The sequence below is a fragment of the Molothrus ater genome, chromosome 19 (assembly GCF_012460135.2).
Source record: "Molothrus ater isolate BHLD 08-10-18 breed brown headed cowbird chromosome 19, BPBGC_Mater_1.1, whole genome shotgun sequence".
In the NCBI taxonomy this organism is placed as follows: Eukaryota; Metazoa; Chordata; class Aves; order Passeriformes; family Icteridae; genus Molothrus; species Molothrus ater.
In genome coordinates this window covers 5,524,146-5,550,591 of record NC_050496.2, presented here as the reverse complement: position 1 = coordinate 5,550,591, position 26,446 = coordinate 5,524,146, and the positions used below count along the sequence as shown (strand labels likewise).

The 26,446-nt window shown below is 44.8% G+C and overlaps 2 protein-coding genes across 2 annotated transcripts; both read right to left on the bottom strand.

The window, feature by feature from the left end:
• Positions 1–11: 11 nt before the first annotated feature.
• On the bottom strand, positions 12–10,554 carry JPT1 (Jupiter microtubule associated homolog 1). Its single transcript, XM_036394455.2, has 5 exons — positions 10,402–10,554; positions 7,710–7,849; positions 6,964–7,061; positions 5,039–5,066; positions 12–972 (listed from the first exon to the last, which is right to left on the bottom strand). Exons 1-5 carry the CDS (start codon positions 10,455–10,457, stop codon positions 824–826), a joined length of 471 nt encoding a protein of 156 aa, XP_036250348.1. The 5' UTR covers positions 10,458–10,554; the 3' UTR covers positions 12–823.
• Positions 10,555–17,076: 6,522 nt separating this feature from the next.
• On the bottom strand, positions 17,077–24,655 carry SUMO2 (small ubiquitin like modifier 2). Its single transcript, XM_036394871.2, has 4 exons — positions 24,434–24,655; positions 22,955–23,086; positions 19,798–19,869; positions 17,077–18,276 (listed from the first exon to the last, which is right to left on the bottom strand). The coding sequence occupies exons 1-4, from the start codon at positions 24,452–24,454 to the stop codon at positions 18,214–18,216; spliced, it is 288 nt and encodes a 95-aa protein (XP_036250764.1). The 5' UTR covers positions 24,455–24,655; the 3' UTR covers positions 17,077–18,213.
• Between the last annotated feature and the right edge of the window lie 1,791 nt (positions 24,656–26,446).

The following is a 26,446-nucleotide window of genomic DNA, read 5'->3' as shown; positions in this document are numbered from 1 at the left end:
GGAAACGCTGCTTCAAAATTTCTATATTATTTACTTTTAAGCAACAATCCAGCTTTGTGAAATTACAACACACACTTTAAAGGATGAGATTTTCACCTCATGGTCAAGCACCAGCATGATCATGCACAGCATTGAGTCAGTTGTAAAAAAAATGCCCTGTAATTCTTATTTATATGATCCACTCCACCTTTACTGAATAAAGTCTGAATCAGCCCCTTCCCAGCACTAGGCCAGGTGGCTCTGGTCATCAGCCCTCTATTTGGCACAGACCCTGTGTCATAGTAGTCCAGTATCAAGATTTATTTTGTTTTTAAAGGCAGCATGGTGTACATTAACCACTTAATGATTTATATGGCACAACAGGGCTCAAGGCATTTACCACATGCAGTCAATGAAGACTTTTCGATACCTAAATCCCACATGTGGAGGAAGGGACTGCTCTTGCTGATTGTTTGCTGGCCTGGTTAACCAGGATTCTAGACCCTTGTAAAGCTAAGGGGTTCTAAAAAAAAATCTCAGTACAAAAACCCTCTAAGCACACTTAGAACCAAGCTACTCTCCTTTGAATTACATTACAATACTTCATAAAGCTTTCCCTCAAGTCTATCACTAGAAAACACTCATGTCACTTCCAGTAGATCTGGGGGAAACACAGGACAGAAGTGGAAAAAAACCCTTTAATTTCAAAAAAAGATGGAGTACATAAAGTGCTTCTTTTTAATGAAAGAAATTTGAGATGTACAGTCAGGCTCAAGTTGTGCAGTTCACAAGCATGGGGGAAAGAAAACAGACACAAGTTCAAAACAGTCAGGAAGGGAAAGGTTTAACCGAGCACTAGGCTGGACTTGCCACCGGGTGGATTTCTCCTGGAGGGTGCAGGTGCTGGTGCTACTGGGCTAGGAACAGGTGCAGCAGGCAGGGACTTTTCTTCACTCTGACCTGGGGCAGCTTCTACATCAGCCTCAGTGTTTTCTAGAAGAAAAGAAGCTTTTAAAGTGTTTGATGTGGATGATGAGAGCCAGATGTTTGGCTGGCTCAGACGGAAGCTCAGCTCCTGTCAGATTTGTCCAGGGGTACGGACACACTCCAATGCTGTCACCCACTGGCAGGGCAGACTCAGCCCTCAGAAGTGTTTCTCAGATCAAATCTGAGGCCTTACAGCTCAGTCTCAGGCCCTCAGCAAGAGCCACATTCAGCCAGCTGCCATTAGGGGACACCAGCAATTCATTTTTTTAATGACAAGCAGCTTAAGGCTTAAGTCTTCTACATATAATCAGACAGTGTTGTGACTGTGGCGTTGTTACTCAGGTCTGAGCAGGTGCTGGGAGCCATAGCAGCACCAGCAAGAGCTCAAACTGCATCCCAAATTTCCTAACTGGAGGGAAAAGGATCTGACACACTTCTGAGGCTTCACACAGGACACACCAGGGAACAGCCATGCGTGGGGAGGCTCTGATTGTACACTCCCTGGAGAGCACATGATAGTTTATTTTAAATCCTTCTGAGCAAGCCACAAGTAAAGACAGGGTACAGAAGGAATTCTTCACAGGAAGCACTTTAGATACTGGAGCAAACAACTAACGTATCTGCACTGCTGACAACTGAGTACAGCATCTCACATTTTTACAGGTTAGCATGAGCAGTTCCGAGCCAAAGGCCCAAATCAGCACCAAGCAGCCCCTGATATTGGTGGTGAAGATGAACCTCACCTGTTTTTAACAGACCCCTTTCTTTCCTCTCATGATCACTAATTCTGGGTTGGGAGAATTCAAAGAACTGCTGCACATTCAGCTTAAGCTTCATGATTTAGCAGATCTTGACCAATTTTCCTCCTCAAGCCTTCTCCTTCAAACTGAACAGGCACAACTATTTAATCTCCCCTCACAGAGCAGCCACTGCACCCCTTCATCTTCACCTTCCCTGTGACCTCCACTACAACACCCTGCACATCATGTATCGAAGACTGTACACAAAATTCAAGATATGGGGGTATTATCATTGTTTACAGGAAAAAGTAAGTAATTTTGCATCCCCTCCCTGATGACATTCAGTATTTTGCTGGCACCTCCAAACATCTCAAAGAATTTCAAGGGGAAGGACTCAAGGCAGATCCTGGGAGCACCACAGCACAGAGCTGAACACAAGGCTGCCATGGTTTAGTTTTTGGGGGCTTTCCCCCCCCCCACTCCCCAGATTCATTACTTTACACTTGCTTACACAGGGATTATCCTGCCTTTATACCTGCCTGCCTCATTTAGCTGAGTCCTCATGGCAGTGAGATTTTCCCAGCATCAGCACAATTTGACTACTTGAAAAAGGTAATATCACCAACAAAACTGGAGACTTCACTGCTCATTACCCTTTTCCAGGTCACAGACAAAGGCACTGAATAAAACCACCTCCAGCATCATCTCCCATAGCTCATTTTTCCCACCTGAAAGGTAATTACTAAGTCCTACCCTTTGCCTCCTATTCTTCCTACCCCCAGCAGCAGCTTTCCTCACAGCCTGTGTCAACTCAGATTGTTTTTTTCAATGCAAAATGTTATCAGAAACACCAAAATCCAACTTTTGCCCCACTGAACTCCCCCTATATCCATGCTTATAATAATCTCAAAGAACTCCAGCATCTGAGCACAGTCCCCATGCAATAATCTCCATTAGAGATCCTCTGCTGTGTTCATTAACTGTTTGTTTCAGCTGTGCTGGGTTAAAACCACATTTTAAGCCTGAAGCTCCTGTAGTTGCTGTGTCAGCAAGGGCTGAATGTCCCTGCCTGGGGACAGTCCCAGCACTGTGCAGGGTCCAGGCTCCACCTTCCTGTGGGTCATGTACACTCAGACACTGCCTGGTTCTCCTTGGCTGCTCACATTCATTCAGCTCACACTGCCCCTGAATCACAAAAGAATTACCAGCACAGGAGGCTTTGGGGGAAGTTTCTGTAGCTCCTTGTGTAGCTGATAAACGTTAGCACTTCCCACATAATCAAGCTAAGTTTGCCAACCTGATGAGTGAAGTGGTAAAACCAACAGGATCAGATAAAATATTAAAGCTCCTCCCTTCTCAGAAAAGGTCTAATTCCTGAAACAGCTCCCTGCTCAGTGCACTGCAAGCCCCTGAGAACTCTGATGCCCAGAAAGGAACTACAGCTCCCAAAGAGGAAACAAGAGCCCTGCTGCAAAATAAGTGGGTTTTTTTTACCCTAGACAGGCTTGATTAATAAATATACACATCCCACCTGACACATACTTGGAGTTTTATAATCAGTTACATACAGAAAATAATTTCCACATTCAAAAGATTAAATATCTTTTAATGACAGAAACCTATTAAGAATCTGGTTGTGCTGTGAACTTGTCAGCTGACAGCTTTTGCTTGGAGGTGTTCATTGTTCCTTTCCCAACCCCACAGACAGTACAAGGCCAGTACAAGTCCCAGGTGTGCCAGTGGGATGTTCAGCAGCCTAAGTTTGCCATCCCACAGCAGGAAAATCCAGGGGAGGAGGGAGATCCAGATCAGAGACTGGGCTCCACTCAGCTACAATACCCAAGGCAATCAATGGTAGGAATTAATTTAAAAATCCATCAGGATGTTCATGTATCTGCCACACACACCATTTCCAGGAGGCATTAATTTCTACTCCTTCCTAAGTACCATCAGTGAAAGTTTCACATTCAAACCTTTCCCTGCCATTTTCTTGGCCACCTTCAAAAATTTAATTTTCAGTCATGGCCACAACAAGAAACAATCCCAGTTACCTTCCATAACACTTGCTTTTTAACCACCTCCCAGCATAGCTTCCCCTGACCCTTGATAAGAACTTTCTTCACTGTCACTTGCCAGAAACAAACCAAAAGACAAATACACGTGTGAAAATGTGAACTTTTAAAAAAGTCAGGAATACCTGACTTTGCACTCTGAATTTCAGCCAGCTGTCCTGATCCCAGGCAGCCCTGTTTCTGCTTCCTGGCATCTCAGCCATTCTCACCTCCCTGCTGTTTGTGGAATCTCCTCTGCCCTGTGGGAACTGGTTTAAACAAACACCAGGAAAAGCAGCAGAGCCCTCAGAGCAGTTTTCTTCTATTAGCAAACCACATCCTCCTACTCAAGGCATCAACACTGGATGCCTACAGTGCTAATTAGGATCAGACAGACATGGGAAAGAAATCCTAGAGCCTGTACCAGTTGGATTAGAAGCAGCCTGCTAGAGAGGCAATACTTATTTTAGACACAGAGGTAGTGGAAATGTTCTGGAAAAGCTCTCCCCCCTCCCAGCAAGTGTCTTTTCAGGACATGGAAGTGCTAATGGCCCCAGGGATGTCCCACCACTCTAAGGTGTTGAAAGTAGCACTTGGAAAGCAGCAGTCAACACACGAATTCCTGTCATCAGGAAGTCAGATATTCCTAAAGTGAATCTTGCAAAGGAGGCATTTCCAGCCTCAGAGCTAGAAAAAGCACTTCAAGGGGAAATGCCTGTTTACAGGAGATTTGCAGTATGCAGATCAACTTCCTTGGCAAAAATCAGCATTTAAAAGCAACAGGAAGTCAAGAGCTGGTTAATACAGATACTTGCAAAAGCAGTAGCTGGGTTTGATTCTTCCTGTGAATGTGGAGTTTGCTGTATCAGAAGACAATGGGAAAGAAGGAAACTGCTAAACTAAAGTCAATTATGTTAACTGTCCTATTTAATTATAAGCAACTCTAACAGCAGCGTGGCCTTTCAATCACTGAACTCTTTGCAGGAGTCTCCACCTTACCTTCCAGTACTCAGACAAATCTTGGCACCAACAGCTGCTAGCAAAATAAACCAACAGGACAGTTCTCCTTTTTAGCCTGATGAGCAACAGCATTCCACATTTCCCTCCATGCCCACACTCCAGTGAAGCAGCTGGTCACTTTGGTGATTTGATGGGTTCCAGGGACAACCCCAGGCTGCCTCTCTCCCAATAAATGATCCCATTTATAGATCCTACATCTTCTTCTACTGCAAAGCCACCTGCAACAGGCTTTTACTAGAGGAGTCCGAGGAAATTACTCACCAAAAATGTCACCACCAACATCTCCTCCCTAGAAAAGAGAGAGGAACATGTTACATCTCATGTTTCATAAAGCATTTTCCTATTCCATGGAGTGGATACTCCTCCATGGTGTGACCATGGTGTCTGGGCACACTGCTCTATGAGGAACCACATTCTGAGCCACGGGCTCAGGGAGGCACTTTTGGAGCAGCAACAGGCTCTGAGGGACAGATCCCAGAGTGGCACAGTGGGCTCTGCACTCATAATTCTGCAGATTGAAATAATGGATTTGTAAGCACCATTTCTTAGAGATTGACTTATAATTTAACCAGTTCTTTATTTGCCTAACATACTTCTAGAATTTGAAACAGATATTGGAGTAATCCTGATGACACGTGGCACATTTGTTACTCCCACAGTGAAGGACAGAGGTGGGTAAGAACACTTTATTGTACAGAGCATCCCAAATAAAGCACCATTGACAGGATCCAGAATATTCCCACTGCTCAGCAGGAAGGGCAAAAACATTACACTGACAGCAATAAGCAAGAGTGGAGCATCCTCTGCTTTCTACTGAGCAGCTCTTTACATTTATCTGTTGGCAAGGACAAGAGCATTTGTTCTTTCCAGGGTATTTAACTTCATTTGTGAAACACAGATCAGCTTTTTTCCCCTGATGAAGTTTCCTTCACTACATAAACAGTTCAACATTCTTTACATGCTGAATGTGTTTGCAGGCTGCAGCTTGACACAAAGATAAGGAGTCTCCCAGCAGCAGCCAAGGCTTTCCAATGGCATCAGATTTATCAACTTTCATAGATCTAGCATTGCTAATTACACAGTGAAACTGCAAAAATTGGGATTAAAAAAGAGCACAGAAACTGACACAAATGTATTGCCTTAAGTCTCCAGCTTTTGCACCTGAATTACTGCACAAAAGTAAAGTATTCCACAAGGGAACAATCTGTTTGCAAAGCTAACCACAGTATTTAAAACAATTTAGAAAGAATTAGACTAAACAGTTAAATTTAAAGCTGAAAATATACCACAGAAAATTTATTCGTTTATATTTGAAACAAGAGTCACTAAATTGAAATAAGACATTTTTGTAACAAAGAACAGTTTTGTGACTTAAAGCTACAACTAGTAACAAAAATGGGTTGTGATGCTTGATATGAAAACCCAAAATAAAACCTAAGATAAAACCCAAGATAAAAGGTGTCTGCTACAACATTTCAGATAATTATTTATCTACCCAGTTCTTTTCAGAAAACCTAAGGCTGGAGAGTTTTAAACGAGATTTATTTTTTCCACTTTGTTCATGCAAATACAGGTTAGCCTACATTCCTAGGGATCTAAGTTCAAATTACTGTTTTTTTACTGAATTTACTGTGTTTCAAAAGAACCCTGTTTTTCCCATTAAATATAATTACACATCTAGCAAATTTTACTTAACACCACTAACACTATAAATTATGCTCCATATTGCTACTAGGTAAAGAGTTTATATAGAAAATAACACACCTGATGGTAGTATTAAAACAAAAAAAGTACTAAAACTACTGAGGTAAGAATTTCCTGGGATGTGAACCCAAGTTTGTTGTCAGACCCACACAGAGTCTGCTGCAGTAACTGTTGTTTGTGAAATGTTTAAACCCACAATCACACACAGAGCTGAAATTAGATTTCACATCACCTTATTACTGTCTCAGCAATGAGATGGGTTAAGAGCTCTACAAAGTGGTCCTTGTGAAAAATCCAGCCCTTTCTTTCTGAGCATACTGGAAGAGTATCAGATGGAAAGGGGAACCTCCATGAAAAAACAAATTTGAGAGAAAGGATTCAAATCCTACAATGCTTCCAACTGTGTGAACATCCGTGATAAATCAATCCCACACAGAGTGTGAATTGTCCATTATCAGGCTCTTTTGTAGTCAAGTACTGACCTTGGGATCTATGAAGTCTCCACAGTTTGCCTCAGTTGAGTTTGTTCTTTGTGGTCCAGAGGATTCACAACTGTCTCTGGTTTCACCTGGCTTAGCCCCTACAACCAGAGATTGAGTCTAATCAGGTTGCAAGATAAACTTAATGTGAAAACAGATCATAAATAGTCACAGGTTTCGGTACTTTGGGAGAGGTTTTTCTTTGAAATTAGGGCTCTACCATTCTAAAAAGTCCTGGTCCTTTAGATAATCCCTCACAAATTATTGTCTTACAGCAGCACCCCATGCAGCGAGAGTGTCATTTAAACAGATGCAGTTTGGGGTACCAAGGCCACCCATACTGGCAGTGCTCTGCAGAAAGGGAAGCTTAAATCCAGCTGTGAGAACATGAGGCTAAACTGCCTCTGAATAATCAAGACCAAGCAGTGCTACTCCAAACAGTAAGACACAAGTCCACTTGTGTGACTGAACTTGGAGAAACTGCATCCAAAATACAATTCTCTGCTCGCAACCTAACATAAAATAAAATAACATAAAAATAGCATAAAATAACATAAAATAACATACAATAAACCCTTCTGGAAGAAATTAATGAGAAATAAACAATTCTCTGCAAGCAGACGTTCATAACCCCAAAGTACCAAGCAGGAAGGGAACTCTGGTTTCCACACCAGCCACCAGCAGCATCAGGCTGAGCCACAAAATGAATCCCCAACAGCAGATGCAGAAACAAAGCACTACAGCCTCACCTGCTTTAGCCCAGGAAGGTGGGTTCTCCTCAGGAGTTCCAAAGATGCTGGATGCCATTTTGTTCCTCCTCACAGGCTGTTCCTTGGGCTCATCAAAGCCCAGGGAGAAGTTGGAGCCGCCGCCGGGAGGACGCAGCACTCTGTGGAGAGAGGCAGCTTTACAGCCTGTGCCAGCCCAGCTGCACTCCCCACATCACTTCAACCATCCAGGTAAGCTCCTGCCAGAATTCCAGCCTGGCACTGTATCTCCACTGCTCTTCAGCGGCACTTACAAAAATAAAATGCTCTCGTGCTCTACTTGTGCCCTTGTTCCATCCAGTATCATGCCAAGGGCTGCTCCCACCACTATGAGCCAAATAAAAAATAAAAATAACTATGTGGGCACATCAAATTCCAGCTTTTTTAAGAGTACCCTGGGAAGGTTCATTTTTAATCATCAGACTGGCTGCACAGCAAAGAGCAAAGGACTGGTTGCACCACTGATGCTGGGTGCTGCAGCCTTTATTTAGATTCGTTTCCTCAGGAAAAAACCCTCAAGTCTGCAGCATGCTGCTGGTCTAGAAGTAAAAGTTGATATTAAACAGCTTGGAGTTGACTATTATTAGGAGAGACGCGTGTACAAAGCTCCAGATATGTAACCTAAATCTAACAATCTGCTCTTAGACACAAAAGAAGCCGGCTCAGTACTTCAAGAGCTTGATTGCAGTCTGCTTTCCAACCTGCAGAACCCAACCAAAATGAACAGCTGCAGCAAAATAAATCTTGAAACATAAACTCCTCCTGATCTTATTTTCATAAGCAGGAGATCTTTTGTTAGCTGGAGAAGCCAGACAAAAGCCAGGAGAAAAAAACTGCGTGTGAGAACTTTCAAAACTCCTAGAGAGATGTGAGGACACCAATAGAACCTGGGGCTTCTTGGGCCTTCAAGAGCTCCAATACTCCAAAATGAACACTAGGACAAACTAAGGATAGTGCACACTTCTTCTTCTTAACAAATAATTTAATAAATCAAAGTTAGAACACAAAGCAGTACCCAGCTTGTTAATGCTCCAAACCTGGGAATTCAACACAAAGAGTGTGTCCAATTGTGCAACTCACATCTTGGGAGAATTTGTGCCTGTTACATTCCAGCTGCAACACAAAAATGCTTCTCCAGCCTACAGAGCTCAAACACCCCAAGGGCAAGGGAGATTCCTAAAGGTGTGTGATGTGGATATTTACTGTTACATAACCAGAACAATACTTTTCCTATTAAAATTATTTTTCTAAGAATTGCTAATGCCCAGCTGCTAATGGGAGGATCCCAGCAGACTGGAGAGTATGTTTTATTGTGACTTGTTTTGTCTCTTTTCTGAATCAAGATGCCGTGTAATGGTCTTGAATCACTCCTTTATCCTTTTTTCTCTGAGGAAACGTATAGAAGGTTTATTTTCGTAGTTATAGCTGTTGCAGTTACTAATCTGAAGAACAGTCTGTTCAAAGCAGGACTTGTTCCCAAACCTTTGATCCCCTCTTTTTACCACAGCAGTGAAACCAGTACTCTCTTAAGGGCACAGCAGTTTCCACTGCCAGACTTAATGATAGGCAGCTGAAGGAGGAAAAAATATCCATCACTCAAACTGTTAAAAATGAATAATCAATCCCTTTTACCAGCCTCACGTAAAGGCTGACAGATTTTATTAGAAGCCTCTCACAGCCTCGAAATGCTGTAATCTGCTTTATGAAAGCCATGTTTAACACTTCAAGCAATGAAATGCTGTTAAAATTCCACCTGATACCCAGCGATGTCCACCGAAAATCCACCCGTACTCCAAGAAGAGCTCTGGCAAAAGGTTTGGAAACAAGCTCTGTAAAGATTTTTTTTTTTTTTCGCTTTAAAAAGCACCCTGGAACGCCAAAAGGGAACAGGAAGCATCCGCTTTGTCAGGCCAAAACCTTACTGAAAAAAGCCACGATAGCGTGGAAAACGACACGATCCTCCCCAGCTGCCACTGCCGAGACCGCGGATGCCCGACCCAGCGCGGTGCATCTCCTCCAGACCAACCTGCCAAGTTTTCTTTGTTTGCAGACAGGCTCCGCTTCGCCCCCGCCCCTTCCAGCCGCGGGTCGCCCCCGGGAGCGGGGCCGCGGCCCGAGGGAACGGGCGGCCCCGGCCCCGAGCACCGGCAGCCCGCGGACCGAACGGGAACGAACCCCCCCAGCAGAGCGGGACGGGCAGGGGGGCCGGGCAGCGCAGACAATGGAGCCCGCCCGGCCCCACCCAGCTCGCGGCCGGCTTCGCAGGGCCGAGGGGCGCGGGGGCCGCGGCGATGGGGGGGAGACAGGCGGGCGGAGGGGCGCGGTGCCCCCCGCCCCCGCGCCGTGGCTGCGCGGCGAGGCGGGGAGTCGCCTCCCTTCTTTGTTCGGCGGCGGCGGCGGGGCCGCACCGAGCAGCCCGGGCGGGTCTCGGCAGCTCCCGCACCTCCCTCCCCCGGGCACGGAGCGGCCCCGGGATGCCCCCGCAGCCCACCCGGGTGGGCGCGGTCGCCCCCGCCTCCGGCCAGCCCGCCCGGGAGAGGCCGGGAGGAACCGCATGCCCACAGCCCCGGCCCGGCCGGAGCCCCCGCCCCAGCACCGCTCCGGAAATGCCTTCCCCGGGACCCCCAGCCCCACCGCCCTCTGGGTCCCAGCGGCCCTCGAGGCCCCCGCAGACCTGGAGCTGTTCCTGCCATTGGGGTCCATGCCCGAGAACGTGGCCGTGGTGGTCATGGCGGAGGGGTCGGAGCAAGGGAAGGGCTCTGTACAGTGACGGTCCCGGGGACAGAGCTGCTCCTGCCCACCGCCCCTACCGCTACCGGTGACAACTGCGGCCGCCGCCCGCACCGCCCCAACTTTTATACACACCGCAAGCCTTGCCCACCTTCGGCCTTCTCATTGGGCGGTTCAAATGCAGTCGCGAGCTCTTATTGGACAGCGCCCTGCCATTCTCCCACTTGCCCCGTCCCCCTGTCTATTCCGAGGCGCCTTGCCTCACCGCTAAAAGCCCATTGGTGAAGCACTACGTCTGCTCTGCGGTGATTGGCTGTGGGCGGTGGCACCTGCTGTTGGTGATTGGCGGAAGAGCCGTCGTTCATCGCCGGCGAGCTGTGATTGGCTCAGCCGCACCTGAGGCCAGACAAAAGTCCCCGCGGCGCTGCCCCTCTGACGGGCCGCGGGAGGGGCTGGGCCGGGCCGGGCCGGGCTGGGCGGTGTGGGAGGTCCGGGAGGTGCGAGTGTCCCGTCGCTGCTTCCGCGAGCTCCGCATGGCTCCTGTCCCCACAGACACCGCCCGGGACACGCCACCGAAGCGGCCGTCGCGCCACCAAACCCACCCCTGGCACCCCCCTGGCCGCGCAAGGCCCGGCTCCATCACACAGATTGCCGTGCCCAGGCCCGCAAAGGGCCCGCAGGTGCCTCAGAGCTGTCATGGAGCAGCTCCAAGAATGAACCGCACCGAGGCCATGGCGGTGCGGGACGGGTTGGCACAAGGCTGTGCTGGCTTTAGGTGTTGGATCTGAGAAGGGCTGGGACACAGCCCAGGGCCTGCAGGGCCACAGGCCTGGTGGGGAACTCCAACACCTCAAAAATCATGGCGGAGTAAAATAACCTGCAATTTATTATTTTGGATTATTGCATGAAAATTGAGTTCCAGCACGGCTAGTGCAGCTGGAGTACAAGGCCCAGCAGTGCTGCTCACAAGGCTGCAAATTTTGGGTCGTGCATCTCCCTCCAGCCCCAGCACAAAACTCACAGGACAGACTAAACCACCACAGGTTGGCTGCTGACCCATCTGTCACGTCCACCTTTGACTTACTGACTGGGGGCTCCCTGAAACTTCCACAGACACAGATGCCTCCCTGATCACCTTTTACTCCAAAACCTATGCATCAGCAATGTTATTTCAATGAGCACCTGCATAAAGGAGGAAGAAAGGGGAAAGAAAATCCATATTTTCCAGCTCCCCCCCAGTTTCCACTAATAACAGCCCTTAATACCCCCAAAACACTTTCTAAAGAAAAGTATTTTTTTTGGTCTGGAGAACACAAGGATTGTGTTACATCTCTCTATGCTTAACATGAGTCACCCAGCATCTGAATTAAACACCAGCCTTAATATTAACACATATAATGAAAGATAAGAACTGTTAAATGTACACACACAGGACCAATGTATTATTTTTTCTAATCTAGGATCCATTTTGAAAAATCCTGCTTTGTTTTTTTTTTTTTTTTAAAGCTCCAGCCACTATTTAGATCCCCAGGGAATTCTCTGTTGCATCACATTTTTTTAGAGATAGATTAAAGGGAAATTTTAAGTAACATGACACAGTTGTTTTAATTCTATTATCCCTTAGGCTTGGGCATTAAGAAGTCAAATGATACCTGCACACAGGTAAACATCTGCTCTCACAGGTAAACATCTGCTCTCTCAGGAACTTGCAGAAGTACTTTGTCATCTATATGCTTCTTATTCAAAGCCACAGGATTTTACTCTTTAATTTGTACCCCTGAGACACACACAAAGCCACTCTTTAAAGTCAGGATGAAGAAAAACCCGTTCCCTATAACACAGCCAGTTTTCACACTGAGTTTTAGAATTCTAAACCTTAAGTGTTTCCAAGGGGCCCCACTGATGTCTCACAGGCCTGGCTGCAGGGTGGACCTTAAATAAAAGCTGCTTTTCTGATTATTCATCCATTACAAGACGGAGAGTTTATGAAGATGGCTACAGAAACTCAGCTTACAGTCCATCACAGGATGATGACACTTGACCAGAACAATTCTCAGCAGCTGTCTGGAAGACTCAGACACCAAACAATTCCACCTGTTGTTGAAATTCCACCAGCAAGGAATGCACAATGCATTGTGCATTCTGGAAGTCTGAACAAGACTCCAGGAAATGCAAGGGTTAGGCAAGGAGAGATACCAGTGATCTGAGAAAAGCCTCAGCTTGGTCATCCTCCTGTGCCAGTCTCTGCTAGTTATGGCTGTCACAGAGAGAACCCCTTCTTTATTCCAAGCGCAAAAAATGAGGGTTTGACTCAGTTTTCTTTTGCCCCATTTCATTCACAGCTGAAATGCCAGCTAATAAACAATCCTTGCCACAGCTGGATTTGTCCTGTCAGATTTTTTTGCATGTGGAGCGATGCATGGAGGTTCAGTGGAATGTGGATCCTACAGATCCAATGGTTTGTCCCACAGAGCTGATGCTGTTGTTTGCAAGAGTTGTGAAAGTTGCTCTGGTACCTCTCTACATCTTCAGGAAAAGTTCCCAACAGCCTGTCATTGTTTGGGATGGGGAATTGCACCACAGTGCCCAGACTCCTCTCAGAGCTCTGAACGACACAAAAAACAGAGTGGCCAACTCATGCTGCTGTTCCTGTCTGGACATCCAACACCACCAAGCCTGGTCATGCATTCCAAAGTGTTCCTCCTTACTGGGAAATCCTTACAGGGATTGCTGGAAGGGGAAGTCAATGGCCCAGTCTTGTTTTGTTTCAGTTTTCTTGAACAATCAAGTTTTCTTATTCAGGTAATCCTTCAAGAGCCCTTGCAGGCATCAGATGTGCTTTGATGGGATCCATGTACTGGGTGCTGAAAGGGGGAGATCTAAGCCACCAAAATCAGCACAAAATTCACCACAAAGGGTATCTCTTTTGCATCCATGTTTCCCTGAGAAAATATTCCTTTCCAAAGGAGAAACTCTATTTGCTTAGTTGGGCTTCCACCACCTTAGCCTTTCCCCAGTACTCCACAGTCATCCTCATACAGGGATTGTTTAAACCTACAGTTCTTCCCACAGTCCCCATTCCCACTGCAGCTCCTGACTCACCCACAACCCTTGTCCTTCTCCAGCACCTGTGGCCTTCCCTTCTGGGATCTCTGCTGACAGCCAGCACAGCACCACCCTTCCACAGCACCACCTGCCCCACCTCGCCCCTCCCATGCAAACTGAAATCCTTCCAGGACAAGGGAAAACTCTTCCCCTTAAAGGGACTTCAACCATTCCATAAAGACCAGGTGGGGCTCCCAACACCTCCATGTTACAGTAAGATCACCTTCCCATGCTGCTAGGGAAGAAACCAGGAAACCCCTGGAACTGAGCATCTTGGAAGTCAATCAAAACAGAGAACAGGGATCAAAATTCCATCTTCCATTTATCCTCACACTCCTACATCCCAATTCACCCAGGAGAAGTGCTGTACCACCAATTCCTTCTGCCACTAAGTCCTAAAAAAGCAAGACAAACTAAACTATTGATTATTCCCTATCAGAACACATTGTCTGGAAAGTCATTACAGGCAGAATGAACAAACTTCAATAAACCAGAGAATTAAATGCATTAATTGCGCTAATATAATTAATGATAATCCAAGTTATGTAAATGCTTTTAGATTAATAGTCCACAAGAGTCCATCACAGCAGCTGACACACACGTACTGAGAAGAGGCCACTACCTAAAATTCTAAGAAAAATACTTGGATTTATTGTTCACGTGATGACCAAGGAGGCATCTTTTCATCTTTAGCTTTCAAAACAAATTGCTGTTCCTTAGAAATTCAGTTACTTCCAGCTGGCTGAAGCCTAGGAAGTCTCCTCTCTTTCAGCCAGTCACATTATGCCTTTTCATTAATGTTGCAGTAAGAGATACAATAGAACCAGCATCCACCGGGCAAATGACAGCACTTACGTTACACTGACTCGGAAGTAATGAAGTGAAGGTACTAGAAAGGAAAATTCCTGCTGGAAAACCAACTTGCTTTGACCTTAACCCTTGCAGAGATGCTGTCTCTGTTCTGATATTGCAGTTATCTTGAAGCAGCAATTATCTTAGTGTTACTTCAGGGATTTTTCTTTTGTTAAAAACACCTCCATATGCCAGCACAAGAATCTCTCTCATGTTACCACTTGGAGTATTTCCTTACAGTCCTGGCAGCCTGGTAGATTCCATGTCAGAGCAGCCCTGCACTCCTCATCTTCTTTTGAATCAACACCTCAGGCCAGTTACCACTGACCCCACAGGAGCCCCCTGGGGTGCCTGTGATCCCCACTGTGCAGACAAACAAAGGCATTGATTTTCAGGTGTCAACTGCCCAAACCAGCTGTGATTTCCATCTGTCATTATCTCCCCCTGCACACGAATAAAAATACCTTACTTAAGGTGCCTGACAGAATTTTGGTAACCTATTTTTAAATAACTGGTCATGTTCACAACTCATTTGAGAGACTAAAACCCCAGCACAGGCTGAAGGAGTCCAGCCATCCACCAGAACTCACCAGGGGACTGGAAACAATTTTACTTACTCCATCCTTTTTCATTTAAAAACCATGGGAGAAATATTAACTAAATTGCATGACAATCACTTTAGAACACATTATTTGAAAATTGTGGGTAATAATGTAATTTTCCCAGGCTCTTGAAAGATCCCCGCTGTTTAATAAAACATGAAGAACTTACCTCCCAACTAGCCTGACAAGACCTCTTTGCCCAGTTTTCCTTTATCCTCCAACAAGTGGACTTCCAGAAGTCCAGGTGGCTACCAGTGTAAACCTAGGAACTGCCACAAACCAAGCCAAGCAGCGAAGTGTACTCCAAATAAGTTGATTCAAATTGTCCATATCCTTGTACTCCATACCACTTCCAAATCATCATCCCCAGCAGCAGCTTCCCTAAGAGGCTGTCACAGTAAAACCACAGAGGGTTCCGGCAATCAGGAATCCACAGGTAAATCTGTAGCACCACAGGAGCAGCACAGACAAAAACAAGTTCTGACATTAAGAGAGTATTTGCAAGACCATGCAAAAAGAGAGCTAATTTTCTTTTTTTTTACAAAAAAGGACTGTATTTCTGCATTACTGTTACACCAACGTGTTATGTATCAGAACCAGAATCAGAAACCAGCCAACATTAGTTTGCTACACTAATGGAAATTCAACATTTGAGGCTGTTGAGGAACTAAGTCACTGAAGTTGAGATGTTTTTGTGATCACATTAAAAAACAAGAAACTATATCAGAAAAGACTATTTGACACTTTTTGGCTGAGGTCACCACCTAATGTAACACCATTCAGCATTGTTAGAGGAATCATTTCAGGAACATAAGCAAGCCCAGGTAACAGCAGAAAGATGAAAAGTGGAAGAATGTAGGTGAATGCTGCACATAAGTTCATGAGAGATGAAGTAACACTCGACTAATTCAGGAAATGAAGACATTGTTTTTAAAAGCTCTTCAGTACCCATCACTTGACTTCTGTTGCCTCAGGAAATAAAAAGTACAAGGCAAGATACAACAGGGAGCTGTGAGCTTCACAATCTTAAGCTGAGCTGAAAAAAAAATTGTACTTAAGGAGACCTCACCCTTTCTTCAGAAAGTAAAGCAAGTCCAAACACCTTTTTTGGCCAAACAAGATAAAGACAGCTTTTTCCTGGGAAATGTCTTGGCATGACATCAAGCTGAAAGAATTTTATACACTGATATCAGAAGTTTAGCCAGCTTAAAAGCCAGATATTCTAAAGCCAAAGAGCAAAGCAAAGTTTCCACATGTAACTTAGGAAAGATGTTGAAATATATTCTCCACCACCATCTTCTTTTCTTCAAAGTAGATTTTTATAGGCCTTTTAGACTTGGATATGTAAACATTTGTTCACAAGAAGGAATTTCAATCCTACAAAACACCACAGAAGTCTACAAGATACATCCCACAACGAGAAGTAATCTGCTTGGCAGTAGCATTTCTTTGAATTAAAACAAAGGTACACAGTAGATTACATTCTTCAGCTAGAGACTCGAATGCAACTGCAAAAACAGATGTTAATTTTCCCTGTATCTCCATTAGATGGAACTAACGTAGCATCAAATGTGTTATTTCTGACAGAAGACAAGCACATCACAACTCATCAGCTAAATGCACACACCCATCATTCTGCCACAAAACTTTCAGCTCAAGCAGGCACAGGCCCCACGTGCAATAAGCACTCCTTGAATTAACTGAGACAAAAACTACCACCAAAGAGCGGCCTCTTCTCAGAAATTTATACTTAAAAAAGCATTAACTTACTATAAAATACTGGAACATTCCTAGGACATCAGAGAATGCTGTGGGGCTGTGGGTTTGACAGGTATATAATCTTCCATGAAGGTCCATCGATTTCACTCCAACCTCTAAACTTCCCCCAAAAAGCTCCCCAAGAACTCAAGAATTGTGGAAAAGACTTGTGAAAAACACCACCATCACTGTATCTCCCTTCAGTACTTCCATTCCAGCCTCTTTCCCTTTTCCAAGCAGAACAGCAGAGTGGGGTAAAGCAGAGCTTGGAATCTCCACCACCATAGCTAAATACACCCAAAACCAGAACTCAATTTTTTATTTTTGCTTTACATTTCCAAGCAGCTCCCATTTGATACCATGGTAAACTGAACGGTTAATGAAATTATTTGCTCTCTTCAACTTGATGTTTACATCAATAAGCATTCAAATACAGAGTCTTAAACAAACTACTGTAACAACAATATTGAGGCTTCTAATAAAGACTGACAAGAAGAGCTCAACCCAAAGGCATTATTAAGTAGTTCAGTATTTTGCAGTTTGCCTAATCAAACAGTTTTGGCTTAGCAGAACATTCACAAAAAAATCAAAATAAACCAAAATAAGAGAAAACTGACTTCTATTTCCAGTTCAACTGCTGACTGACAGATCTCAAGGAAGCCTTTCCTTTTTTAACAGTCTTCTGTCTAGACAGGGGGGAATTATGCTTACTTACCACAGAGAAAGCTGAGATTTGAGAAGCATAAAGTGCTGCAGAGAAAGAAATACAGCTGCTGAGTACTATTATTCCACAGAAAAAGAAAGAAAACTGGTTATTTTAAACAAGAAGTTTATTTAAACAACAAGACGTTTTACTTGAAGGGAAAACTATCTAGGACTTTTTTTCCTTTTTTTTTTTTAAAGAGTAATTTACCCCTACTTAGACAGAGATTGCTCTACATGTAACAGCTACGTACAAAAAAGTTATAAAATTGCCCTTGGTTTTACAATGATAAAAGAAAAACATTGAAATTATCCAATCAAACAAGGTATGCAAGGTTTTTGTTTTTGAACAGTGAGAGCAAAATAACTTACTGGAATATAAAGATAACTCGGCTTATTCTGTGATTCTGTAAAAGTAGAAGGAGCATGCCACTAACGGAGAGAGGGGCATTTTCACAGAACCAGTTTGTTTTCCCACCCCATCTCCATTAAATGTTGATCAAAACATACCATTGGCCATTTAGTTAAAAAAAAATATGCATTATGCCTGTGCACATCACCAGTTACTTTATGTACAATAAAAGGAATAAGAAAAAAAATCAGAGAGAAGAGAGAAAACTATACTGCAGTAGTCAGGATGTGGCTGAACCAAGTCTCATTTTCCTAATTGTGAAGTGTTGCCTGTGGGAGCACAGTTCTGGAGAGGAAAGTAGCAGGTTCTTTTTTGTGTGTTTGTTTTAGTAAACTCCTCCTGTTTGCTGCTGGAACACATCAATTGTATCTTCATCCTCCATTTCCAACTACAGCAGAAAAAAAGAAAAAGGGGCTTTCAACTCTTCTCACATCTCTACAGCAGCCTGGGTTGTTCTTACAGTTCCTGACTTTATGTTTACTTTTTATGCAACTTTACCAGAGAAGCCCCACTCCCCTCCACCACCACCCTTTTGTACATTTAACAAAACTCACTAAAGTCAAAACCAAAGAAACTGCACAGAAAAAAAATGCCAATTGATAACCGTTGACCCAGAATGAATTCTAGTACTAACTTCAGGGTACACTGTGTGACTCCTAAGAAACTGATTTATAACATTTGATTTCTGTTGCCTGCTTTGCCCTTGCACCTTTGTTCTCCTATTTAGTCCCTCAGTTTACCTTAAAACATTGCCACAATTCCAGTTGGCTGCTGCTGCTCAAATGGCTACAGCAATGGGGAAGCAGACTGGAATTAAAGCCTCTGCCCAACCAGGCAGTAAAACCAAGGATCAGCAAGCACAAAAATTAAAAGTACTTGGCATGTAACCATGTAACAACTGCCAGTGAAGAACAGCAATACTTCATTAATATCATTCTCTTTTTTCACCCAAAGTTTTACAGTTGATATTCCTGGGATGTTAACGGCACCTACTGATAAAATCTGTACCAAAACTGGAGCTGCTATAACTAATTCAAGTTATATTTCTAAACAGACTCAGTTGCTGCTCAGGAAATCAAACTGGTCTATGCCATTTACCACAGCTATAACAGACTGGTCTAAGCTTAAGCAAAACACGAATGGAAAAGAAAACTCATCCTGTTGCCTCAATTATCAGTATTGCAAATTAAAAAGTTGCATATACTGGGGCCACAAGAGGCACAATCTTTGAAGCAACAGCTCAGAAAATTCAGAACTGAAAACTGAAGTCCCTTATTTCATTATATTACAAGTGGTTCTGAACAGCAGATAAAACTATCACTTGGTCAGGCTGATTAAACACAGCTCCGTGGAGCAGGACAGAAAAATGCTCCAGGGCCACAGGGAACCATTCTGTTCTTGGAATGGCCTTCTTTCAAACACTTACAGAAAACCCCAACTTCACCATATTCATCAATTCCATGCTACTGAAACAGTTTCAGATCACAAACAACAGAAATTACTTTTGTATTACAAATGCAAGCTTGCAAACAGGATCTCTCTGATAACATCCTGGCAAGGTTTTCATAAAAAATAAAGCCATTGCTTCAAGAAAAACTCAATTCTTAACTTACCATCCTTGTCTCAGAGCCATGAATCAATAAAGTGAAAGTTTTACAGGGCTCACCATCTGTACACTGTACTTAATTTTTCTGTTTTATTACTACAGTGATACAGATTTATTATTCAAAACACACAAGTCCTGGATTCCATTTCTAATTATCCTAAAGTAGTTACACCAAAATAATGGTAAAAAAGATCCAGTTCTATCAGTAATATACACCTATACATAGGTATTTGATAGGAAACAGAAGCATCAACTCTTGCAGCAAATTTCAAATAGTTCTTTAGCCTTGCTTGTGCGGTTTACCTGTGCAGGTGTGTCTGTTTCATTAATTGGCTGCCCATCGAACCGGAATCTGATTTGCCTCATTGACAACCCCTGGACAAAGAGAAAAACACAAAGGAAAATAAACCTGGTGTTAAAGTTCTCAGTAGTTTACTCTTGAACTTGTTAGTGAATTGCACCACCATCATTAAAAGCCACCAGAGATTCCATCCTTCCCTCATGCCCTGACTTTTAGGCATTTCACTCCAAATCCCTGCAATCTGTTTTGTATTAAACACTGCATTGTGTCCAACAATTCATGAGAAGCAACAGTGCCCCCACTGACTAAGTTAAAATAAAGCCATTTCTGAACACCCCAAAGGCCAGCAGGTTTACTGTGCTTTTGAGTAATTCACTTAAGAACTAGGTGCAACACTCTGGGTAATAAATGTCCAACAATGACACCCAACTCTCCTTTTTGATCTTCTCCAAAAACAAAGGTATTCTAAAATATTTCTTCCAGAAATGCAACAACGAAATTAGTCTGCAGCAGCAAAGAGTAAAAAATGGGAACTTTTTAACCTCCAATTCCTATTATAAAGAAATCTATGTATCAAGTTTTTCCATGCACAGATGGAAAAAATAAAGGAATTTTCTACTTCCAGAAATTAGCTTATCCAAAATTAAGTATTTTGGATAAGCATTTCTACTACCCAACACTCATTTTACTGACCTCTTCCATCCCTAAAAGAATATCTCTCATCCCCACCCGAGCCAACAGACTGAAAAATGTAACTTGGGAGTAACAACTAACCTCTCCTACTGATAACATCAGCTCCACAATCACCAGTGAGTGTTTGAAGGTATTTTACAGCACCACACATTCTGCAAAGGCAGGTCAGTGACATCTGGGGACACAAACTTCCTTTCCAATTCTATCCATTCTCTCCAGAGTATCTAACTATCCAAGAGCCCAATCTGGTTTTGAAGGCAATCCAATGGATTGCAGGGTCGTGCTTTGGCATCTCTGAGTTACAAGAGAAGCCTCCATTCAGCCTGGCAAGAGCGGATGTCACACACAACAGAAAACAATGTAGTAATTATTTCTGAGGAGTAGATTTGTCAGGAAAAATATTTTAATAAATGTGAGTAAACTTTTTTTTATTAACTTTATGGTTCACAGCAAAATGCCTTCTCCAGCATGATCAGGACACTGCAGCATTCACTCAGAACATCATCTGGTCTAAGAAGTGTGTGGCTCAGTCTCATGGCAGCAACACATTTCTGCACAGCAACATTTGCTTTGAGCCCTTTGCTCTGACATTGTGTTTCTTGAAACATGTATTTCCTATTCCCAGAGTGTTCTTTTTTTCCAGGTTCACAACAACTTTATGAGCTAAATAAATGTTAGCTGAAAACATACTGAAAAACTGTCCTTTGGTGAGCTTAGTGTCCACAAAACATGAAGTATGGTCCATGGATGATTTTTTCACCACTTAATCACAAATAGTCTTGATCTTCTCAACAGGTCAGTCAAATTTAGTTACTTCCATTTTAGATCTACTACACACAACACATGATTATCATCCTTTATAGCTGCTAAGTTCTCTATCACCTCTCCAAAATTAGGATTTAAGTTCGGGTGTACTAGTTAGGTAAATAAATACATTAAAAAAATCTAACTTTTAGAGACGTGCAGAACAAATGGGTTTTTTTGTTCAAAAACATGCAGCAAAATTTCAGAAGTAAAGACAAATCCACATCCACAAAAATATTCTTTGGATACTTACTAGCTTAAAACTAAGATCAGAAAAAATGTCTCCCATTCTCAAGATTTACTGATGTTTTTCCTCCAGTTGATACCTGGGTTAGTTTTGTTTTGGTTTTTTTTTTTTTTTGGGTTTTTTTTGTTTATTGTTTTAGGGGTTTTTTTGGGGTTTTTTTTTGCTGGCTTTGGTTTGTTTTTTCTTTAAACAGAGTAAACATTTTGGCAATCTAAGACAATTTGGAATATTACTTGGAATATTACTTTTGCTTGCTTAAAAGTAACTAAGGATGAATGATACTTTAAATTTTTTTTATGCCAGGACTTCATAGACAACCAATCCTCAAATTCCCTGAAAGACAGATATAACTGCACTCTATGACTGGAAAAAGCAACACAGTGATTTGCAAAACAGAACAAGAGTTTATATGACTGAGGTAGGAAAAACAAACTCACAGCTTCCAACATTCACTAATTTCTCTGCAGAACACTCATACAAGAACACATTCACATGTTCAGCAAGAGCTAATTTTTCCTGTCTTTACTTTTATTCTGTTGTGGCACAGGGCAAACCAAAGAGGTTTTACCCCTCTCTATGTGAATCACAGGGGTTTTTCCTGGTGATGAAATAGCTGCACCAGTATCTTATACTGACTTTATTGTATGTAATAGTATCCTTGAGTATTTATGCTTTAAAAAAATTAAAAACTCACTAATTCTGAACACTTTTGTAGAGGTAGAACTTTTTGAAGGCAGATAGTCACTAAAAAATATCGTAGATAACAGAGACAAAATTTCCCAAATCAGGAGCTTCAGAAGGAAGAGCTCCATAGCTCAACTCGAACAGGTGTTTTTAAAACTTGCAATAGCTGCCTGCAGCCTCACAGACTGGCTACAGCTGCCACCACATCAGCAAATACATGGGGTGTGTGTCTCTCAGAAGATTCATTTGTCAGCCAGGACACAAGAGAAAAAACAAAGCTCATCATTAAATGTACAAGCTCCTTCTCAAGGTATCTTCTCATCTCAGTACAATTAAGCTAATAAATCAGAAGCCAATGACCAGTCCAAGAAGTCACTCAGAGCTATAAAAATCCCTGATTATCACTTAACTCTCTCTCCCCTAAGTTCATCCCAAATCCACCCTTCCACACGAATATTTCTGAGCATTAGAGCAGCAGTTACCTCCCAGAAGCCTCCACCTATAAATACAGATTTCATAAATGACAACAGATCTTTATTTCACCCATTTCCTGCCACAACCCTCTCAGTCCACCCTGTAACAGAGCCCAAGGACAGCACTTTACAGCACAATTAGTTTCTGTTCCATCTCTATCATTTTGTGTATTTACTTAAGTTTTAAGACTTTAACTGTTTTCCTCTATCCCTGTGGAGAGCAGCTCTCCCCCAGACACCGTTCTCCTGAGATCATACCTGTCGTTCACAATAGGCTTTCATTAGTTTACTAAGTGGTGTGTGCCTCTTAATCTTAAACTGCACCACAGACCCATCTTGCCCTGCCACCTTCAGATTAATGTGGTCATTGTTTTCAGTCTTCACTCCTTCCTGTGGAGGAAATAAAAGAAAAAAAAAAAAAAACCAACACTTTTTAAAAAAGGTATGAAACAAGAAGTTCACATTTTACCGAAGTGCAACAGGTTATTGAAAAGGAGGAAATAAAGATATTAAAGCTGTTAACTGACTTGAAACCTTGAATTAGGGAATAAAGGTCAGCACTTTTCAGTTGAAAATTTAAAGGAAAAAAGCCACATACAAAAAAAAAAAAAATCTGATATTAGCTGTCATTCTGTAGACTGGAAATTTAGCAATGAAGAATTACCACCAGGCCAGGCATTCAAAACAGATTAAAAAAAAAAAAAAAGTTATTTCTAGCAAAAGCACAACAATATGCAACACCAGTGTTCCCACTGAGTGGAATTAAGTTACCTATGTTATTACTATGATCTGTTATAACTGTGCTCCCAACCAGCAGCAAGGCTCTTTCTCATTGCACCTCAAACTTTTTCCTACCGTTTGATGTCCTTATTAAAAAAAACTTTGCAGATACTTTAAAGGGCCATGTTTCAAACGGTGATAAAACCTGAAACAGGCCAGGTCTTCTCCTTCAGAAAATGTTTAAAAAAACTCCACATCAAGCAGCCCGACCCTCCCGGAGCGGAAAACTGCGGAGGATCAACTTCCAGCTCCGTCCCTCGTGCTCGGGCCGGGCCTCAGGGCAGAGGGCCGGGGATCGGGGCTGTCCCGCCCCGGGGCTCTCCGGCACCCCCAGTTCCAGCTTTGTTTTCGCTCCTTGCTGGGAGCCGGGTCCCGCCATGTGTCAGCCCGCGCGCGGCCCCGCGCCCTCCGCCACTTCGAACTCGGTTTGAAAATAGTGTGGGGGAGGGAAAAAAAAAAAAAAAAGGAAGGAAGGGTGAGAGGGAAAAAAAAAAAAAAGGCCAAGGAAGAAAAAAAAAAGGGAAAAAAAAAAAGCCAACCCCCCGGCGGCGGCCTCTGTTAATTCCTGCCGTGCGGAGCGGAGCCCCCGCGGCCCCCCCGGCCCCGAGCGGGGCCAGAGGCGGCACAAAGGGGCCGGAGCCGTGCGGGGACCGTGAGGGCAGCGGCTGCCGAGGCAGCCGGCGGGGATGCTGCGGCCGCAGAGGAGGAGGAGGAGGAGGAGGAAGGCAGCAGCAACCGCCTCCAGACCTGCCTCTCTCCCCGCGGAGGGCGGGAAGGCGGCCCGGGCTCGCTCCCCCTCTCCCCGGGGATCCCCCGCCCGCCCCGGGAGCCGCGGCCTCGGCCCCCCCCACCCGCGCAGGAAAATGGCGCGCAAAGGCGGCGCGGGGGCTGCGGGCCGGGGCCGCCGCCTGAGGGGCCGAGCGCGACGGCGGGAGCTGCGGAGCGTGCCGGCCTCACCTTGGGCTTCTCGTCGGCCATGGCGAGTCGGCGATGCGGGGGCGGCTCGGAGCGCGCACAAAGGGGGGGCAGAGCCGGCCGAGCGCGGCGGAGAGAAGGAGAGAGAGGGACACAGAGAGAGGGGAAGGCGGGGGGGCCCGGGAGCGCGCACGTACGGGGCAAGGCGCGGCCCCGCGGCTGTGCGTGCGCGCACCCGCCGCGCTCTCCCCTCCCCCCCGGGCGCGTTCCCGCCGCCCATTGGGTCCCGGCGCGCGGGGAGGGGGCGGAGCCAGGCCCGGGCTGGGGGGGTGAGGCAGGAGGGAGGGGGAAGGGGCGGTGGAGGGAGCGCGCGCGCGCCCCGCGGCCGTTACATAACGCGGCGGCGGCGGCGGGAGGGGAGGGGCGCGCGCGCGCCCGCGGCCGCGCTGCCCGCGCGCTGCGTGCGCGCGCCTCTGCCCCGCCCCGCGCGGCGGGTATTGTCCTTCGCAAAATGGCCGCCGGGCCGCCCTCAGCGCCCCGCACCGCGCCTCGCACCGTGCCCTGCACCGTGCCCTGCACCGTGCCCTTCCCGAACAGAAGTTCCCCTGGCAGCCCCAGCATCCTTGGCCCCCTCAAATCTTAAGTGCCCTCAAATCTCCTCAAAGCCGCTGGGCCGCCTGCCACAGCCCCTTCAGTGCCCCTTCAGGGCCTCACACGGCGTTCTTTGCACACACCTTCCTGGGCAAACGGGCAGCCCAGGGAGGTGCTGAGTCTCTGTCCCTGGAGGTATTTAAGGGAAGAGTGGATGTGGCACTCAGTGCCATGGTCTGGTTGACAAGGTGGTTTTGGGGCACAGGTTGAACTTGCTGATCTCAGAGGCCTTTTCCGACCTCGTTGAAGCTGTGGTTCTCCCTCGTCTCTGCCTCATCAAATCTCTCCCTCCTGCTTGTGCCCCTCACTGTGGTATGGAGGACAACGATGGCGTGGCAGATCCCCAAAACCCTGGGCTGTCCCTGTGAGGAGGGTTTATCCTGGGAGAGATGCCATGTCTTGTGAGGGAACTGAGCACCTGCAGCCCCCCAACAATTACTCTACATGAATCAGAGCCACCAATGATGTAATTTCTTAAAGTTCATTCCATGGAAGGGAGGAGGAGATTCTCAATAACTCCAGAGATTTCACAGGTTCACACAAAACAGTTCCTGTGCCTTTTATCATCAGCATTACACTTGCCACCAGCATTTGTCAAGTGCTTCTCTACATCACATAGATGGAAGAGAAACATCACAAAAACAATCCCTGTTGATCCCCCAGGGATGGATTTTCCAAGTGAGCATCACTCCACACTGGTGCTGCTCCATGTGGGAGCACTCTGAGTCATGACACCAAGGTAGCCGAGTGGTCACACACCCCCTGCTCCTGGCAGGACAAAACTTTCTGCGCCATTTCAGAGATGTTCCTTGTCCAGAATAAATTGCTCACATAGTGAAATATTGACTGAAGAGAAACTTCACTTACAGGCAGAGCTGCAGACTTGATTTTCACTGTCAGTTCTGGTCCCTCTGCTCTGCTTTTGTCATGTTACTTCACATTCCAGCTCTCTCCTTCTGAGCACAGATTGGATTTTTCCTGCCATTTTCTGGAAATTGCAGAAGAGTAACACCAACTGGGGAGAGGAAGCTGAAACCAAGCCTTTATCCAAGTCCCCATTTAATAAAATGGCACAGCCATGAGGCAGGAGGATGTCCCAGGCAGCCACCTGAGCTTCCGCAAAACATGAGCAGTGGTCTTTTACAATCCCTTGTAGTCCAAAATTTAGCCTGAAATTTCATAGAACCTTTTAGTATCTTCCTCCTGAAGAGTCTTAGTGAGTAAATTCTGAAAAAACCCCAGACACAGACATGTTCAGTTTGACCCAAGAAGGCAACAGATGCTGTTTCAAATTGTGACTGCGATTCAAACAGATCATCCTCTGTGCTCTGCTTTCCACTCCTACCTGTGTCAATTCACTTGATGTATCATCAAAAGATCAATCAGTTGATCCTGCCTATTTTC

Coding starts and splice junctions, on each gene's coding strand:
- JPT1 (XM_036394455.2), bottom strand. CDS start 10,457: ATGACCACCACGGCCACGTTCTCGGGCATGGACCCCAATGGCAGGAAC. Junction 7,062..7,709: donor ACCTTCCTGGGCTAAAGCAG/GTGAGGCTGTAG, acceptor CTCTGGTTGTAG/GGGCTAAGCCAGGTGAAACC. Junction 973..5,038: donor TGTTGGTGGTGACATTTTTG/GTGAGTAATTTC, acceptor CTTTTCTTCTAG/AAAACACTGAGGCTGATGTA.
- SUMO2 (XM_036394871.2), bottom strand. CDS start 24,454: ATGGCCGACGAGAAGCCCAAG. Junction 23,087..24,433: donor TGGCCGACGAGAAGCCCAAG/GTGAGGCCGGCA, acceptor TTTCCTCCACAG/GAAGGAGTGAAGACTGAAAA. Junction 19,870..22,954: donor AAGCCTATTGTGAACGACAG/GTATGATCTCAG, acceptor CTCTTTGTCCAG/GGGTTGTCAATGAGGCAAAT.